At 36.4% G+C, this 17,711-nt stretch overlaps 1 protein-coding gene across 1 annotated transcript in view; it reads right to left on the bottom strand.

Annotated features, from left to right (window-relative positions):
- Positions 1-17,711, bottom strand: part of ME1 (malic enzyme 1) — a 160,981-nt gene that overhangs the window by 79,248 nt on the left and 64,022 nt on the right. The window contains exon 5 of the mRNA XM_032684168.1: positions 17,049-17,210. Coding sequence (XP_032540059.1) covers positions 17,049-17,210 — 162 coding nt within the window. The remainder of the gene's footprint in view (positions 1-17,048; positions 17,211-17,711) is intronic.

The raw sequence follows: 17,711 nt of genomic DNA, 5'->3' as shown, positions 1-17,711 counted from the left end.
TCCAACTCCTGTAATTCTTCTTCCTAAATTGATGTGCTCTTTTAAAAGAGTTTCCACAAGTTTTTTATTAAGCAATGTCTGTTTTCTCATTCTTTCTCACTTTGTAAAACAATGCTTAAAATAAAATAAAAAAAACTTCGGTCCCTTTATTTTTTAAATACTGAAGATGTTTCCATAACACTTTGCAGCCAGACTGTCAGGCTTATTCCTTCAAGAAGCCAGATCAGATGGGCAGTGATTATGTGAAAGTTCAAGAGAAACAGGAATCACAGTTACTCTGGTCAGAAAGTGCTAAACAAGACATGGGTCTGCCTTGAAACATAGGCTCTTACACTCCTTTCGCTACTTTCCTTTTGCATCTCTCATGTCTGTGAGTATTTAAATCTATAGTCAACACTAAAACTCAGAACTTCAAAGCAGCTCCTTTTGTAAGACCACAGCTTGAGTTTATTCACGTATCTTTGATGCTGAAATTTAATGTGGAATATTTAAAAAAATTATTACAGTGTTTCTGGAATATGTTTAAACCTCTAGCCTGGGAAGTCTCACAAGTAGAAACAATTAATTCAGCAACACATCACTGATGAAAAGCTTGGCCAGCTATATACTCAGAGTTCAAAATTCCTTTACAGCTCAGTGCATTCTGCTTAACAAACGTTACAGTTTGACAAGAAATAGCCCCAAAAAGTTCCTTTATAGCCCTGTTTGGAACAACGTATGAAGAAACCCTGGGCGGAGACAAAAGAACGAAACATTCAGAAAGTGAAAAGAACAGTGGTCACGTCTGTGCCCTGAGTGGCAAACCATTGTGGAGCTGCTCCCTTTCCAAAGGGCACTGAAGAATGCATAAGCTGCTTAAGCACATTATCCCTTTATTCAGGTCAACACCATGCAAACCCGGTCCATAGTGCTTGGTTTTTTTAGAGGGTTCACACATCTTGAGAAACTAACATTTGCTATCGACTATTTCATGGTTTTCAAAACAGATTATGGGAAAAAAGTTCCATCCTACAATTGAGTATGTCAAGCTGACATGATGATTAGGTACCTCTTCTCAATGACTTTGGTTTCTTTTGTCACCCAGCTTGTTGCCAAAGCTGGAAATCAAATCTCCTTCAAAACATAACTCTGCTTTTTTCAGTTTAGTGGGTTTGTTATGCATATTACATGATACTGAAAAGGTTAATGCCAGTTTATTTTTAGACACACTTATTCTAAGGCTAAAAAAAAGTTCTAAAACATTTAGGTTTACTAGTGTGGTACATTCAAGCTTTAACAGAAATATGGTTTGAAGTTCTGGTAGTAGAAATATCATGTACATCTATTTAGAATTATCTGTATAAAATAACATGTTCTTTGAAGCACCACCTGAGTGCAATGACCTTTGGGGTTCTAAGAAAAAGGCAAGCCATTTATACCACCTTACTTATGCACACTTAAAGGGATCAGCAAAGCATCAAAGTTCAAGCAAGGCTTGAGCTGTGCACCTGGCTCTAATTTATCTACAAAAGCCAAACCAGGGAGAAACAGAAAATTGCACACTTAACTATTTCATCAGTTGAGCACAAACACACTGAAATGTCATCTATTCTCAGACTTGGTACTGAGACGTTTCTTTGGAACAGGTACATTTTAGCGAACAGCTTCATGGAAAATTGGAGGTGAAGAACTGCAAAACACTGAGCCTTTCCACTGACAAAGATGCCAGCAGCAAGTGTTCAAAACCAATCAGTGCCACCCAGACAGAGTTTGATGTATGGTGAGACTCCAGAGCAGAAACTAACTGCACACCATCAAAATGTCAAAACCCTCCAGCAGTTCTAGAATGGAAAATGATGATTTGCATTAGAGTCACAGCTATAAAGTTTAAGGAGAACTACATTTGTGTGGGACGTCTGAAGCTCTGGGACAAAGACATGCCATACACCAGAAATTAAATACATTTCAGAGTATGATTGGTCTAACAGGGCACACAGTTACCAAGAAAACTAGGGGAATACTGCTGCTTTTTCAAGTGTTAATATTTTCTTATGTTAATACACTATAAATTCTTTCTGTAACCTTCTTCTTGTCTCAGTTTTCACAGGTTGGGGAAGGGCTGGTGAGCACAGTGGAATTTCTGTTCTCCAGGAAAGTTGGACATTCCAAACCTTTTTTTGTTTTGTGTTCCACAAGACTGAAATTTCCCTCAATGTGAAACTTTTTCCAACAGAAGAGTTAGCCAGGTAGGAACAAAGCCAATGTTTTGGACTTAGCTGCAGCTTCTATCAGTACTCATTATCCAGTAATCAATCCGTGTTCATTTAAATTTTTCATTTGTAAGCACTAACATGCTGAATCACAATTTTCTGTCCTTCAAGAACAGCTAACAGCTGCAAAGTGTTTTTCATGGCATTAAAAAGAGTGTATAAGATTTCAATTTATATTAGACTAGGAAGCCTTTCCTTTCTTAGAAAAAGCTTATTTTGAAGTCTGAAATACAGGATGATGTCCTTAAAACATGTAACAGAGTCTATGTTTCCAAATGCTAAGTGAATTTTCGATGAGTTGAATGCTACTAATTGGGTTTGAGGGTGCAGAATACTTTGCAAAAAGAAGTTTCATAATCAGAGAGCTAAAGATTTTTTTTAAATTTTGTTTTCTCTGAACTACACTGGCCCCATGGTATACTTACTAAGAAGAGATCATGGCCCCTCCTATCTAAACATCAGATTTTTCTAGCAGGAATAAAAAGAGGTCTTACCCTCTCTGTCTCCCAAAAAGGAGATCTCATCTTTGGGAGTTTCAGCTAACACTTTATCTGGACATGCCCAACAGACAGGCACTGGCACATAAAGCAGTATCTCTCTTTGCATTCCAGTTTCCTCCACAGGAATTTCCATAGGACAGGATGACACAAACGGTCCCAAAACAGGAGGCCAAAAAAGGGGTATCACACTGGATCATTCTAGCTATAAATAAGGGAGGAAAACCCCCACACATTGGACATGAGTTTAAAAAGTTGAGCCCAGCTGTGTTCACCTTGCCAAAACCAAGTGGCTGCCAGTACTCGAGAGGCAAAGATAACAGTGTATGCAGACAACAGCTGTACTATAATTAATATTTTCCGATCTGTAACCCTAAAAACATCACTATAAATCATCCATTGTCTGTTCAGACAAAATTCTAGACCTGAAATAGTCAAGAGTTTAAAAAACAATACAGTCATAATGTTTAATTGTCATCAATCTTGAGTGTAGTGCTTGAAGGGAACAAATTCCATGGAATAAAACTATTCCTGAAGAATATTAAGAGTTTTTGAGACAGTTCAAAATATAAATATTTATTAATATTCTGTTGAAGCAATATCCTAATGTAACAGAAAAGAAGTTACAGTATTTCAAATTCTGTTTAAAAGAATTTAAGGTTGTGCTAAACAATACAGAAAATATATTCTCTTTCATACACGCATAGTGACACTATAGTTTTTCACACCTAGACTACACATTTTCAGTTATTTCTCCCTGAAGAAAGGCTTCATTTATTCAATTCAACTTGTTCTTTAATTTTATAAGGTTGTTTAAGTGTCAATGTGACTTTTACATCATGTGCTTGATTCTGCTCAGGAAGCTTATTCATTTCTTAACCTGAAGAGGAATTACCAGTTGTAGCTTTGAATACTCACTGAATCCTGTTGCTTATACTCTAGTTTCCCACGCACGCAGACAGCTTTACCCAGCTGAAAAACTGTCAGCTCCAGCGAACTTTAACAGCAAAATAAAAATCCCTCTAATGGCTGGAAAGAATGCTTCATGCAGGAATCTTCTAACACGCTATGAAATTACCACAGACTGTCCCTGGGCAAGAAGACTGCACAAAGCCAGGCTGTGCCAGGGACATTCTGTGGGATGTTTCCGGCGCACGTATGTGGCACTGCATAAAGGCCCCAGTGTGTGCAGGCTGTGGGCAGACAGTGGGCTGTGTGGCGAGCGGGCGCCAGCCCTCCAGACCTCTCGCACTGCACACTCTGCCCGTGTCCCCCCATCCCTTGTCAGGGCACCAGAAGGGCTCCCCCAGGAAATAAAACTCATTCCCGTGAGCGAGCATGCAGAGACCATGCAGTCCCCTAAGGGCAACATTTACAAACACACCTAAGATATACAAAATAGCACAAGCTGTGTGAGCCACCAAGCGCAAAACACAAAGACAGAAAGTTGCAGTAGCAAGATGCACTTGATTTTTCAGAAGGCTGTTGTGCTGTCTGCTCTTCAAGTCACGCAATACACTGGTGTTTGCGTCCAGTCAGTTTGTGGAATCCAGTGATGGGTGATAAGCTCAAGGGTTATTGATGGTCCAGGGGTAAGGAGCAGTGTTGCCTTCTAGTGTGAGTCTGTAGGTACATCTAAGTCATTCTTAGTTTACCTCCAAAATACTGGAAATTATAAAATACTTTATAGAAATTCTACTTTTATAGAAAGTTCATCTAATGATTTTTAGGTGTAATTCAAGATTTCTGAGCACCTGAAACAGACAATACTGGCTACAGCCAGGGGCCTATCAATGATGAATGTGCATTCTTTTCTGATTTTTCCATTCCAAACAACCTGGAATTCACAGGGACACTTTAAGTTCTTTTCTTGATTGGCTCTGAAAATTACAAGTATAGACAGCATAGCTAGGCTAACTGTATATATTGCCATACCTGATATTCAATACCAAAACCTAAAAATTTTTAAAAGCAATAATACACCCAACATCAGACACAAGATCAGAGCAATTTGGCTTCTGTTCTACCTCCTCACCTTTCTGGTACACAGTATAGCAGATTCACACAACAATGACAAAGCTTTTGCAGTAACTTACTATTTCTATCAAAAAAATTCTTGTAGTAAACCTAATTGGACAATCTAGCAAAAAACTGCTTTATTCACCTTGTTCTTCATGGCAGTTTCCAATCAGGAAAGACCTGGGAATAGCTAAGTAGTGAACCATACCTCAATTACAACTTTGCTAGCCAACAGATAAAGCAAAAAAATAACGGTATTTTCCTGAAATTTAAATGCCACTGGAATCGTTTTTTTTCAGGTCAATCAGCTTACATTGATGATTTTCAACCAATTTAACTTCTAAAAACTACTTAGAAGTAACTATGAAAGAACATCCATCACTGAATCTGCAGTACAGGTCATGCACTGTTCATAAGGAGAAAAGCAGGCATTTTCCTGAGGACTGGATTAGATGTTGTTTATGAAAGTAATGTAATTGAAGAAAAAAAACAAATCTGCCAAGTTAGTTTGACAGTTTTTCATACCAGAAAATGAAAAACTAAAAAGTTTTTCAATTGTAAACATAAAATTGTGCCAACATATTCTGTTAAAGGAAGGTTAGCTTCAAAACTAAAATAATAAATTCCTTGTTAAACTGATCCTTATAGCACTAAAGTTCTTTTCCTAGTACTCTGCCTGTGTACCATCACCACATGGATGCATCAGGTCCTTCTTTTAAATCAACATTTAAGCTTCTACACCAAGTAGAAGTTATACCAAGCAGGTCATAACTAAGGCACGAGATTAGCAGGAGGAAGGGGAAATAATTTCTAATCTTGGAATTTTCTTAATTTATACAAAAGGAAAAGTATAGAAAGATCCATTTTCTGTGTTACTTGTGGCAATCCAAAAATAACAGCATGCTTTGTATGAAGAGGGCACTGTCACCATGGGTGGAATACAGAGGCTTCCTCACAGAAAGGGTTGTCAAGCACTGGAACAGGCTGCCCAGGGAAGTGGTTGAGTCACCAACCCTGGAAATATTTAAAATCCATGTAGATGTGGCACTTAGGGACATGGTTTAGTGGTGGACTTGGCAGTGCTGGGATAACAGTGGGACTCAATGATCCTAAAGGTCTTTTCAAACCTAAAGAATTCTATGACACAATTCACTGCCAGAACCATATTTAGCAGTGTTAGTAAGGAGAACAGAGAGACCTAATTCATTGTGTACTTTAAGAAAAAAAAGAAACAGCAGGATAAATACTCTACATTATGTTTAACAGTCTGAGAGATTTCTCCTGATGTTAATATCTGTCTGCAGGGACAGGGATAATGCCAATTCCACAAATGCCTGTAATTTGCGTTGGAACTTGGAAGATGCTCAGAACCATGGTTTCAGAGGAACATTTCATCAGACACAATTTTAGCATGCATAACTCTTTTACACAGTAAAACTGAAAACAAATGGTTGTCTGCATGCCAGTGGCATTTCTTGAAAAACTTAATCATTTGCCTATTGAGAAAACAATAGTCCTGAAGAATCCAAAATCGTTTAGAACTTCAGCACATTATGCTGCATGTAATCACTAATATTTTAACATACAAATAATAATCAGAAAGTAAAAAAAATGAGAAATCTCACGTCTTTTATTCATATAATTTCAGAGCACCTCACAAGAAATCTCCTAAAACTCCTAATATCTACTTTCTATAAAAGTTTTTACTGAATCACAGAAAAGGCTCAGATGAACCATTAAGCTCCCTGCACAACTGACCTTCCACAGACCCCATACAGTCAATGACTATTATTTCTTCTTCACGAAGCCCAGCAGTTATATGTCTAAAATTTCAATCCCGTGTCCTGTCACACATCAAGAAACATTTAACAATACCCTCAATGCTAAATTTTGAAATATAGCTGATAGATAATGGGAACTGTAAGCTATAGAAATACATTATCACAACCAAACTTTCAAAAGCTTATTGCTCTCAAAAAACCTGAGGGATGACACACTAAAACCTACTTGAGGGTCCAGCAGTAAGTGCTTATAATAAATCACAGAAGGTGGCTAAACAATAATCTTTAAGAAAAGTCCAAATATTACTCATGGTAGCCTATACAGTACCTTAAAAACAAGTCTAGCCTCAATGAAATGCTTTATAGAAGTTGGAGATTTTTTTTCCTGCAAAGTAATCAGGTGTGTTGCTATCTTAATAAATTATTTTTTTAGCTTAATCAAGAGAGTATAAGATACAGATGCTTGATGTGATTCAAACACTGTGAATACATCAAACTTTCCTATACCATTTTCTGTGAAGCAACAAACACATATCATTCCTTTTATTTTCATGCACTTACATTTCCAAATTTTGTTTAGGATAGGCACTGGAAACGTTTGAATGTAAGGAGTCATCCAGTTTTCAAAACCAGACAAAAATTAAGAAAAAAAAATCAAAACCAAAAAACAAACACCAACAAAGTGAATCAGAGAATAGCAAAGAAGATGGCATCAGTAAAGTTTTAACTAACTATAACAATGTTAGTAACTAACAATATTCAGAAGAATGCTGTTTTAATAATCTTGCATCATGTGACAAATGACAGATAACATAAACTGTAAAAAGCCCCTTGAAGATCTTTTTCATTCATCTTTAATATTCTATTAATAAAGAAGATTTTGCTATTATTGTATCAGGTCACAGATTATGACAGCACAAGTGTTTTGAGTCCATCAGGTATGTAATTGAACAGAATTTTAACATATCAACAGATATCATTTACAAAACTGAAAATCTTGTTCTAGGTTACCAGTACATCCCATTTCTATACCAACAGTTCTGATATTTTGTTTTGATTTCTTTTCAATTCATATGTAACTGTAAATCTCCACTACTTGTTGCAACCTCTTTTCAATTTTATTAAACTTACATATATTTATTTCATTTACTTCCATAAGCTACTCCCACATGGTCCTTCATCAAAATATCTTTGACTCTGACATTCCTGTCTACTGTGCTGACAATCAGCCATTTTTTTACTAGAGCCAAATGGGTTGGACCTCTTCCTACATCAACAAGTCACATCAACAGTGTTCCCTTGACTGACTGGCAATTATGAAAAAAGTATGTTGATATTATTTCAGTGCTGGAATGCCAGCTATATATCTGTCCTACCACCAAAAGAAAAAAAGGAAAAAATAATTCTGTGCACAAAGTAGACCTGCTAGTGCAAGGCCAACATTTGTAAGAACACCTTTATGATAAATAGGTGACATGCTTTGTCCCAGACACTCAGTTGTCTTCTGCGGAGCCATAAATGATGCATATTATCCCATCTTTTGTGATAGCAGCTATATTTATGCTTACTCCTTCTCTTTTCTTCTCCATTGCCTGTGAAATTCCTGAGGAGGCTGATAGCTGGCAGTTACACGAAAGCCAACCAAAACAAACACTATCTGTTGTTGCCTTCTGAGCATGAAGAATTGGAAATGTCTAATGTATCTTGAAATAAAGTCTGCCATCAGTTTGGCCTGTGGATATTCATGCTTGCTATCCAAAATAAGCATTTCCAGATATTCATTTCTGCCCTCTTTCATAGATCCCCTTGTGTTGAAAAGTGAAGTAAGAAGAAATTAAATGGACTGACAGAACTGCCAGTAATATCAGTACACAGCTCGTTCTTTCTAATGCCAGCTGAAACTGAGACTTAAATCTCAGGTCACCATCTCTGTTCTCTCTGCTAAAATTCTCCCCTCTTCAACTTCTCAGGTCTTAAAAATCATTGCCAAAATGCTGTTTGGCAAATGCGGAAATCTGAAGCACCACCTGACTTTGACACATTTTCCATGGTCTAATGAAATAGAACACTTCACAAAAGAAATATTCATAATAGCAAATTTCACAAAAATAAATTAACAGTCTCAGAAAAAGAATACCATATATTCCTAGCCAAAATGACAAAGTTCAAAGGATAACAATGGATCAAAAGTAGCAGACAATTGCTGAGATCTCATGCACTAAGTAGTAGAATGGCATTTCTTAAAGAGCAGTAGAATGACACTTCTCAAAGATAACAAGGGTTTGTTTAATACGAGGTTAACATAAATTCTCTATAAAAGTCTCCCAAGCCACACAGTAACCACATATCAGATGTAGACAGAGGTAAGTGAAGTGCAAACTGAGTATGAATTCATGTTAAGTAACTTAAGAACCTATACTGGATACTTCAACATCTAAGCTAGTCTAGGCTCCTTTTATAATCAACAGGTAAAACAATAGATTAAAGAACATTTTAAAACACAATTAATTGAACAAATTTGACACAGTTCCTCTACAAAAAGCAGCATCTGTTGCTCTTCATAAAATTTCCCAAGGAGGATTAGTTTAGGTTCATATGGTTGTCAAGCTCTGTGTCTCTTTTTCAGACATTCTGAGCTTACCTAACTTGGTGAACGGGTCCCAGACTCTCAAGACTAGTAAGTCAAACACAAGATTGTAACTGGCCATTCCATTGAATCTTAAGCATGGGAAAGATTAAAAAAAAACAGGAAAACACACTGCTGCCAGGACAGTGGGTACACTAGAAAAGTCTAGATTTGGGTTGACTAGAGAGGCAACATGGAAAGGCTGGATGGTTACAAGAAGATTGCAAACACTGATCTCTAGTATTTTATGAAAGAATAAGAGAACTTTAAGCAAAGCCAATATAGAATCATGGCGGATGTAAGTCTGGCACTAAACATATTGCAATATATTATTTTATACAACATACATATTAAAAAGATAATATGAACTTGAAAGTCTCCTTTAATTTAATTGAACTAAAGCAATTGAATGAATTTTTAAAATTGCAGTAACCTTTTGTTATATGATAACAACAGTAAAAGTCTGGTGGAAAAAAATCTCTCCTCATTAGTTTTTTATTTATTTAAAAAGGACTGTAAGTATTTTTGCTACTGACAGGAAATATAGATCAAGGTATTTTTCATCCCCCTATTAGGGTAAAAGGAGACAAGCATTATAATAGTAGTAATGTAAATACAAAATGTCTTTCTACTGTTTTAGTAAATAACAAGTGAATGCAGATTAAACAAAATGCTGATAGTGTGCATACTATGAAACTGAGAAAAATATTTTAAAAAAATGTTTAAAAGCCAAGCCCATTTATATTTGAGTTTTATTGGAAAAAGTGCTGGTACTCATAGCTGCTGATCTACGCCTAAGAAAATATGAGAAAAGCAGCTAAATGAAAAAAAGGGAGGTGATGCAACACATTGCCCTGGGAATACCACGGTAAAGAATAGCAAGTGATCTACATTTGCAAATAAGTCAAAACTTTTAGCAGCTCTAAATACAGTGGGGAATGCTGTTCCCCTTCGTACACAATTACTTCATAAAAGGGATAGGCAATGTTTTGTATTTCAGCTCTCTTGATTCTCACTGGTAGAATGCATCCTCTAGGAAGCACAAGACATTTATACACAGTCTTCTACTGAAGGTTTAATATAACCAAGGAAATACATAGTAAGGCAGAAGATACAACTAAAAAAAATTGCAGAAGACTAGGGACACAGTGGAAGACAAACTCAAAGATTCTTCAAAAGGCACTCTTTAAAAGACTGAAACACGTTGAAAACTTCAGTATCTTGGGTGAACCTAGATTTATTACTACACTTACAAATTCTCAACTCATCTGAGTTAAAACAGTGAGTAAAAATAACTTTTGAAATTTTCAAGTTGTCAATGTATTACCAGACATATTGTAACTATTCAATTAGAGCACTGAAGAGCCAGAAAAGGAAAGCTCTCAAAAATTACTGAAGAACATCAGCTGTCAGATATTTGTCACCCACCAATCCCTACACTGAGAGGGAAATGGTGACTCTTGTAAGTACCATCCCTTTTCCAGCTCATTCCTTAGTCTGTAAGTGTAATATGGATGCTGGCACAGTTTCAGGTGTTCCTATTGTTTAAATAAAGCACATTTACGAGTGACTGGTGATGCTATATTTATTTTAGAGGTAGAATCTTTTGAAACACACTGGAAAGATGACACTAAATGCCCCCAATTTTAGGATGCACATCTATAAAAACAGATGCACTCGTCCATTCCCTCTTCTAAAACATGTTCAGTCCACTTCCAATAACTTAATAGATTTAAAAGGAGACTACCAATTCCAACAAAATAAAACAGTATATGTTTTTTTAATCTGCATAATGGGCTAGACAGAACTGTAAATTCAGAAATTAATTTACTTTTCAGTACTTCTGAATAGTGAAAAGAGAATAGAAAAAATGACTCATGGCATTGACTCTAGGAAAAATAATATCCAATCACACTATTTACTTGCCAAGTGGAAGCAGGAAAAGAGGAAGAAAAAGGAATATTCATGTATTTTCTCCTTTGTTCAAGTGCTGTCCATGTGCTACCAAGGAAGGATCTAGCAGCAAGATCTAAGAGGGAAAAAAAATCCACTTATAAAATAGAACTTAACTGGTGAAGGAAGTGCAATTACCTCCTACCAGACTGACACGGATAGGCAGCAGCCGAAAGATTAGAAAATCAGAAGATTTACTTCATCAATAGTTTTACAAATTTTCATGCCTGGAACTCAGCACCACTGGGCCACAGCATTACCTTTGAGCACCTTCCTTGGCCTGACTGTTTTGTGGAGCATGGAAAAAAGTCTCTTTTCATCAACTAGGTTAAGTTGGTCCATAACATTTTAACATACCTAAATGAAAAGCTGCGCATCTAGAAACCTTCTGTTTTGATCACACATAGTGTCATTTGTATTGCAGGAATAGTCAAAACTACTAAGGAACACAGTGGAGAATATAACCTTGAAATGTGATTCTCATATATGCACCAGATACAAAAATAGATCATTTTTAGATAGACAGGACCAATCTCTATTCATAGAATTCAGGAAATATTACTACTGTTTTACAGTAAAACTGTCACTGAAATGCTGTCTCTAGTTCTAATGATCATCATTCAACAGAAAGGCAAAAGGACCTTTTTAAAATCAGAGCATAACCATTTCAGTACATACTTACTACACCAAAAAAAATGTAAAAGTGCCACTACTATGTAAAAGTGCCACTACTCTATACATGAATGCAAACTGTGACTGTCTTTTATTTAGAAATCCCTGCAGCTGTACACAATTTACATTATTTGTTTGATACATTTATATATTTAGATTGATAAGGTATGAAATAGCAGGTTGGCTCTATATTCAGCTTTCTACTACCCAGGTTTCTATTTTGGTTGGAATATGAATAATAAAAGGAGCTTTGTTTATGTTTTCTCAACAGATTTCATTTGCACATTCACAGGTAGGTATTCTTCAAGAATATGAATTTTGGAAAGCTGGTACCAGTTCTTATGACAACTGAAAATAGTTTGGTGAAATGCAGAAAGTTAACTATAACAAGCTGAAGAACTGAGCCTGAATTTGCACCTCAGCTTTTCTGGATTCCATATTCCACCACGGAAGCCTGCCATTCCTCCAGAGGAATCAGAATTGAGAGTCAGCCACAGTCATTGATCTATTTAGGGCAACTGTGAGAACCATCACATTTCTCCATTTCAATATTTTAGTAAGTTAAGAGAAAAAATATTCTGAAGCAAGCACGCAGGAAACAACTTGAAATAGCAGCCCACAAATCCCTGAAATGTTGCAGATGGAGGAGCAGCTGCCCTAGGAGCTGCCCTGCATATTTCTTTCTCTTGTGCACTTTTCAGTACTTAAATCATAGAATCATAGAGCTGCTTAGGTTGGAAAAGGCCTTTAAGATCATTGAGTCCGACCATTAACCCAGCACTGCCAAGTCCACCACTAAACTATGTCCCTAAGCACTACAACTACATAACTTTTAAATACTTCCAAGAATGGTGACTCAACCACTTCCCTGGACAGCCTGTATCAATGCTTGACAACCCTTTCTGTGAAGAAATTGTTCCTAATATCCAATTGAAAGCTCCTCTGGCACAAGCGGAGGTAATTTTCTCTCCTCCTATCTCTTGTTACTTGGGAGGAGAGACCAACAGTAATACAAATAGAAACCAGTTCAGATACACATTTTTCAAAAGCAAACTGACCATCACAGCTCATCAGTACATTAATGGCATATACAAGTGACCAGTCAGCTATTTAACTATATAGGTGACCAGACAGCTATTTAACTACGTCTACACAGGGCAAGAGAATGTTGACATGCCCAGCTTCCTTGCAGCCATCACAGCTGCAGCTGGAGTGACTTCTGACAGCCCATCAGTCCTGATGGCCAGTGTATGGCACTGTCCTGGTGCTCAGAACACCAAGATGCCTTCTGCTAAAAACTGCCTGAATAAGAAGTCCTTTCAGTCTGCTAAAAACTGCCTGAATAAGAAGTCCTTTCAGTAAGAGCTGTCTTGGCTTTTTCACATTGTGTGAAGGTACTATCTAAAGGAGTTGAATGCCTTCTAGTTAGACTGAAATTTATTGTAAATGGTTTAAGTTTAAATGCTAACACGTAATCTTTCCAAAGCTCCCACAACTGGCCATTGCCAGTATTGAATTTACACATTAGGTTTAGAATTGCTATAGCACCCATGAACTTGTCAGACTTCTCCTCTAAGGTATCAAATAAACACAGTTTTCATTCCTCTGCTAAGCATTCAGTATTAGATTAAGATTTTTAAGGTCAAAAGAAATCCTTTCACCACTGGTTTGACTTCTATATAACACAAGTTATCAGTCTTCCTAGATTTCATTCCTAGTCTGGCTAGATAATAGTACTTTAACTAAACTGTGTCTCTTTTGTGACCCTTAAACAACAGAAATCGATAAAGATATTAAACATTGCAGAGCTGAAAAAAAACAACCCTGAGACACCATAAACTCACAAGTATTTTATTATTCCTCACAGAAATATAAATTTTAAATTGCATTTTCTCTAGTAACACAGGAGGCCTGCTTTGCTTCTTCACTGGTGTAGTTTTAAAAGAAACACTATGAATTCAAATGTCTTATAAAGGTAAAAAATAAGAGTCAACCCAAAATCTGTAAACTCACATTAGACAAGGACCATTGTATTTTAAATAAGAGCCTTACCTTTAATCCAATCTGCCTGACATTCTCAATTTATCCCAAATATAACTAAGAAAAAACTATTTCTTCCTCCCCACCCAGATCAGCATGATACAGAAAGCTTTTACCAGAGTTTTTTTTAAAAAAGACTGGCCAAAGCATTATTTGGACATTCTGATTTAAGGATCTTGACAAACTTTTAAAGCTTTCGTTCAACATATTCATTTGCTGTTAATACAATGGAAAATAAGACTTCATGCCAAGACAGATAAAACTGACATTTAAAAAATATCTACTACCACATTTATAGTGACAAACTAATACATCCACATGCACCATCGTTAAGGAAAAGCATCAGGAACAACAGAAAACCTCATTCTTATTATTCATAATTATTTTCACTAGGTTGCCTTTCTTTAGTGTCTTTTGCTTTTTTACTGCCTATAAACACATTTTCTGAACTTGGTTTCTATTATTTGCTGTTTGTTTGGTTTTATTAAACTGCCAGTTTTCACATCCCTGTAAGCCAGGCTGATTTTTTACCTACAGGCTTGCCTCAACATTGTTTATTTTGTGAGACTTTAATAGCATATTTTAAGTAGAAAACAATCATCACTCACATTTTAATGTTTAAATGTTTCCCCATGATCCAGCTTGATTATTTTCATCATTCTTAAACCATCCCACCTCCAGTGCTGAGAACATGTGTTTTGGGTAGGTATCCATTAAGTTACAGGTGTTTGTACCTTGGCAACTATTCCTTTTCTTCTACAGTCTATTTCTTTAATCATTTAATTTAACCATATCTCTACACCATTAGATGAACACTCAGGATCCAGAGATCATATCACCTCAGTATTTCCAATGACAATTTCCTATCAGCACTGAGACTGGTACCTGAGTATAATTTAATTGGATTGAAATCCCACCTAAAGAACCATCCTCACACCTAAAAAATACGTGGCTACTGGGTAAGGCACAACTTTTAGTGAGATTGTCATGGTTTGAGGTAAATAACTAATAGTACTCCAAATAACATTTTAAATGCTTTGGATAAATATGTCCCTCAATAATTACTTGCCTCCAATTTGTCAATATTTTCCAAAACAGGCATATTATTTTTGGCAGCAGTCAATACCTCTTCTTTTGGACACTCAGTCCCACATAGATTACATAGAGTGATTTACTAGTTTGGTCACATGAGACTTTCTACTAGGTCAATTTTTACCCATAAAAAAGCAGTTTCCATTTCTCTTGCTTATTATCTAGGCAAACGTATAAAAATGCTTTATTTCCTTCTCGTTTCTTTCTTTGGTTTTATGAGTAACAGGACAATACCCCAGCCAAAAATACCTCTGCTAAAACTAACTAACAAGGATTTTAATAATCATCTGAAATTTAGTGAGTTGCTTCTCGAAGTTACTGTTTCGAGTCCTGTATACAACAAAGCAATCCAGGATGAGAACCTGTAAAATCTTGTGGTTTTTTGCAATCTGCTGTAGAATAAGACTTAATCTTTCTTTGGAGAATTTGCAGGTTTTGCACCTCCACATTATAGTTGCCAAAAGTACATTTTTTAGAACTTCTTTTAAAGCAGTGAGGCCCCCGCAGAATGGGAGAAGGAACTAATCTAAATGGAAAACATCTGCACATTTCAAAAAATATGTTCAGCATAATTATTATTTATATGTGCTCAAGTTGTGAGAGTGATTTCTATTGTGTTTTATTATGGAAAATACTGGCTAGACTAAGAAAATATAGCATGAAAATCGAGTTATTTGTCCAAGAGGTTTAGATTTTAAGATAAGGAATTGCAGTGCAATTCCATAGCAGCTTGACCTAATATAATCAGCTTAGCCAGCAAAATGTGAACACTTTTCAGTCATTTCAGCTCTCTACAGTGACTCACCACCAGGTTACATGAACACAGGTGTTAAGGACGGAACAGGGATGTGGGTGAGAGGAAGAGTGCTGGAAGAAATTAAGGGACCTGGTGCCCCAAGTTTTCTGACTGACTAAAGGAGCCTGGGAACTATATCCAAGCTTCTATTAATGAATACTATCAGGCCCATGTAGTCTCATCAGTCAAGGGGTACAGCAACAAAGTCCAACCTCGTCATGACCCAAGGGCAGACTTCAGGTCTCATTCCCTATGGTCCTAATATAAGAAGCCATATTCCGAATTGAAAAACACGAAAGGCAATCTCCTGAGCAGAATGTGAATATTTCAGAGCATCGAGAAACTCTAGCTCACACAAATTTTATGCACCTTGTAATACTTTATGGGTGCCACTCTTTCATACTCATTGTTTATAAAGATGTTTGACAACAACTTTCAAGAAAACAATATGCTATGCAAAATTAAAAAGTACAATGAAACAATCATAAAAGCAAAAGGCAAATCCTACTGAAGTATAAGAAGTATCTAATGCAATTAACTGCCTAGAAACATTCAATGATAGATTACACAACTGGCCCAGCTGCTCAAACCAGGAATAAAAACATTTTATAGCTAATGATTTGATATGATTTGATATGGCTACATGCTACAGTGTTCAGGTACATCTCACAAGTAAGTCTGTCTGCTTTTAAAGGGAGTTTCTGGGGGGACAGGGAGAAAGGGTAGCAGGCATTTCTGGTTCAGTAATGCTTTAATGTATTGTAATTGTCTAAATTATCCCAGTGGGGCAGGGGTGGATGTGTGTGTATAAAGCTGAAGATGCACACACCCAACCCAACAATCTAGAAGCCCTAGCTAAATTTACTGGTACAGGAATACTTTATTTAGCTATAATACACAAAATCTTTGATACATTTATCATGCATAAAGTTTAATGCTTGCATTATTTATAGGAGAACATGTGTTTACTTCTACAAAAGCATAATGATATTGCAGATTTTTTTTTAATTTGCCATCATTCATAGTTTTCAAGTATACAAATATTCTTTCAGGTAAAAAAATAAGAAGAAAGAACAGGGGCCAAGTAATTAACTAGTAATCCCAGAAGCACTGGAAAGCAAAGAGCCAATTTTCAACAACTTTAAATCTCTGCATTTCACACAAATGGGAAGCCAAGTTAAAGAGGGTAAGGTCCACACACCTGAAGCACTAGAACCTCATTTGGGGAAAATTTACAGTGCCTTCTATAACTAAAATGAATGTACAACTGAAGTACACAGACATGCACACTTAATACTCACTACACTTCAGAAAAGGATTTACCTCATTATTTGTTCCCACATCCAACATCACTGGCAGACACTCGTAAGGTTTTATTCCTCCACATGCCGTATAAAGTGCCAGTTTACCCACGGGAATGCCCATTCCATAACAGCCAAGGTCTCCAAGACCAAGAATACGTTCTCCATCAGTCACCACAATAGCCTGGAGGAAGCAATAAAAACATTGTAAAAGTCACTTTGGTTGTATGCACTAAATATTCCGTTATTTTCTTACCATCATTTTTTAATTTGCATGCAAAAATTCTAGCAGGTACAAACAAATCAATACTACAGGAATTTCTCAGTATTACTATTACTACAGTAATAGTAATACTACTATTTCTCATAGTAAAGGACAGAAGTGCTCAGTACAGCAAGCAGCTGAAAACACAAAAATCTCCTTGTCATACTCTGTGACAAGGCATTTCAGTTGGAAATTTAATATTTCTTTTGAGAGAGCTCATCAAGCATCACAAATGGAGAACTATTAACTCAAACACTAGAATGGTTTGCCAAGAGATCTTGTGGAGTCTCCACTCTTGGAGAGATACTCAAAACCCCAAAGGTTGGACATAGCCCTTCCTGGCTGACCTTGCTTGAGCAGGAGGATGGACTGGATGATCTCCAGAGGTGCCTTCCTACCTTAAAGACTCTGTGATTCTCT

The sequence above is a fragment of the Chiroxiphia lanceolata genome, chromosome 3 (assembly GCF_009829145.1).
Source record: "Chiroxiphia lanceolata isolate bChiLan1 chromosome 3, bChiLan1.pri, whole genome shotgun sequence".
In the NCBI taxonomy this organism is placed as follows: domain Eukaryota; kingdom Metazoa; phylum Chordata; class Aves; order Passeriformes; family Pipridae; genus Chiroxiphia; species Chiroxiphia lanceolata.
This window is presented reverse-complemented; position numbering and strand designations above follow the sequence as displayed.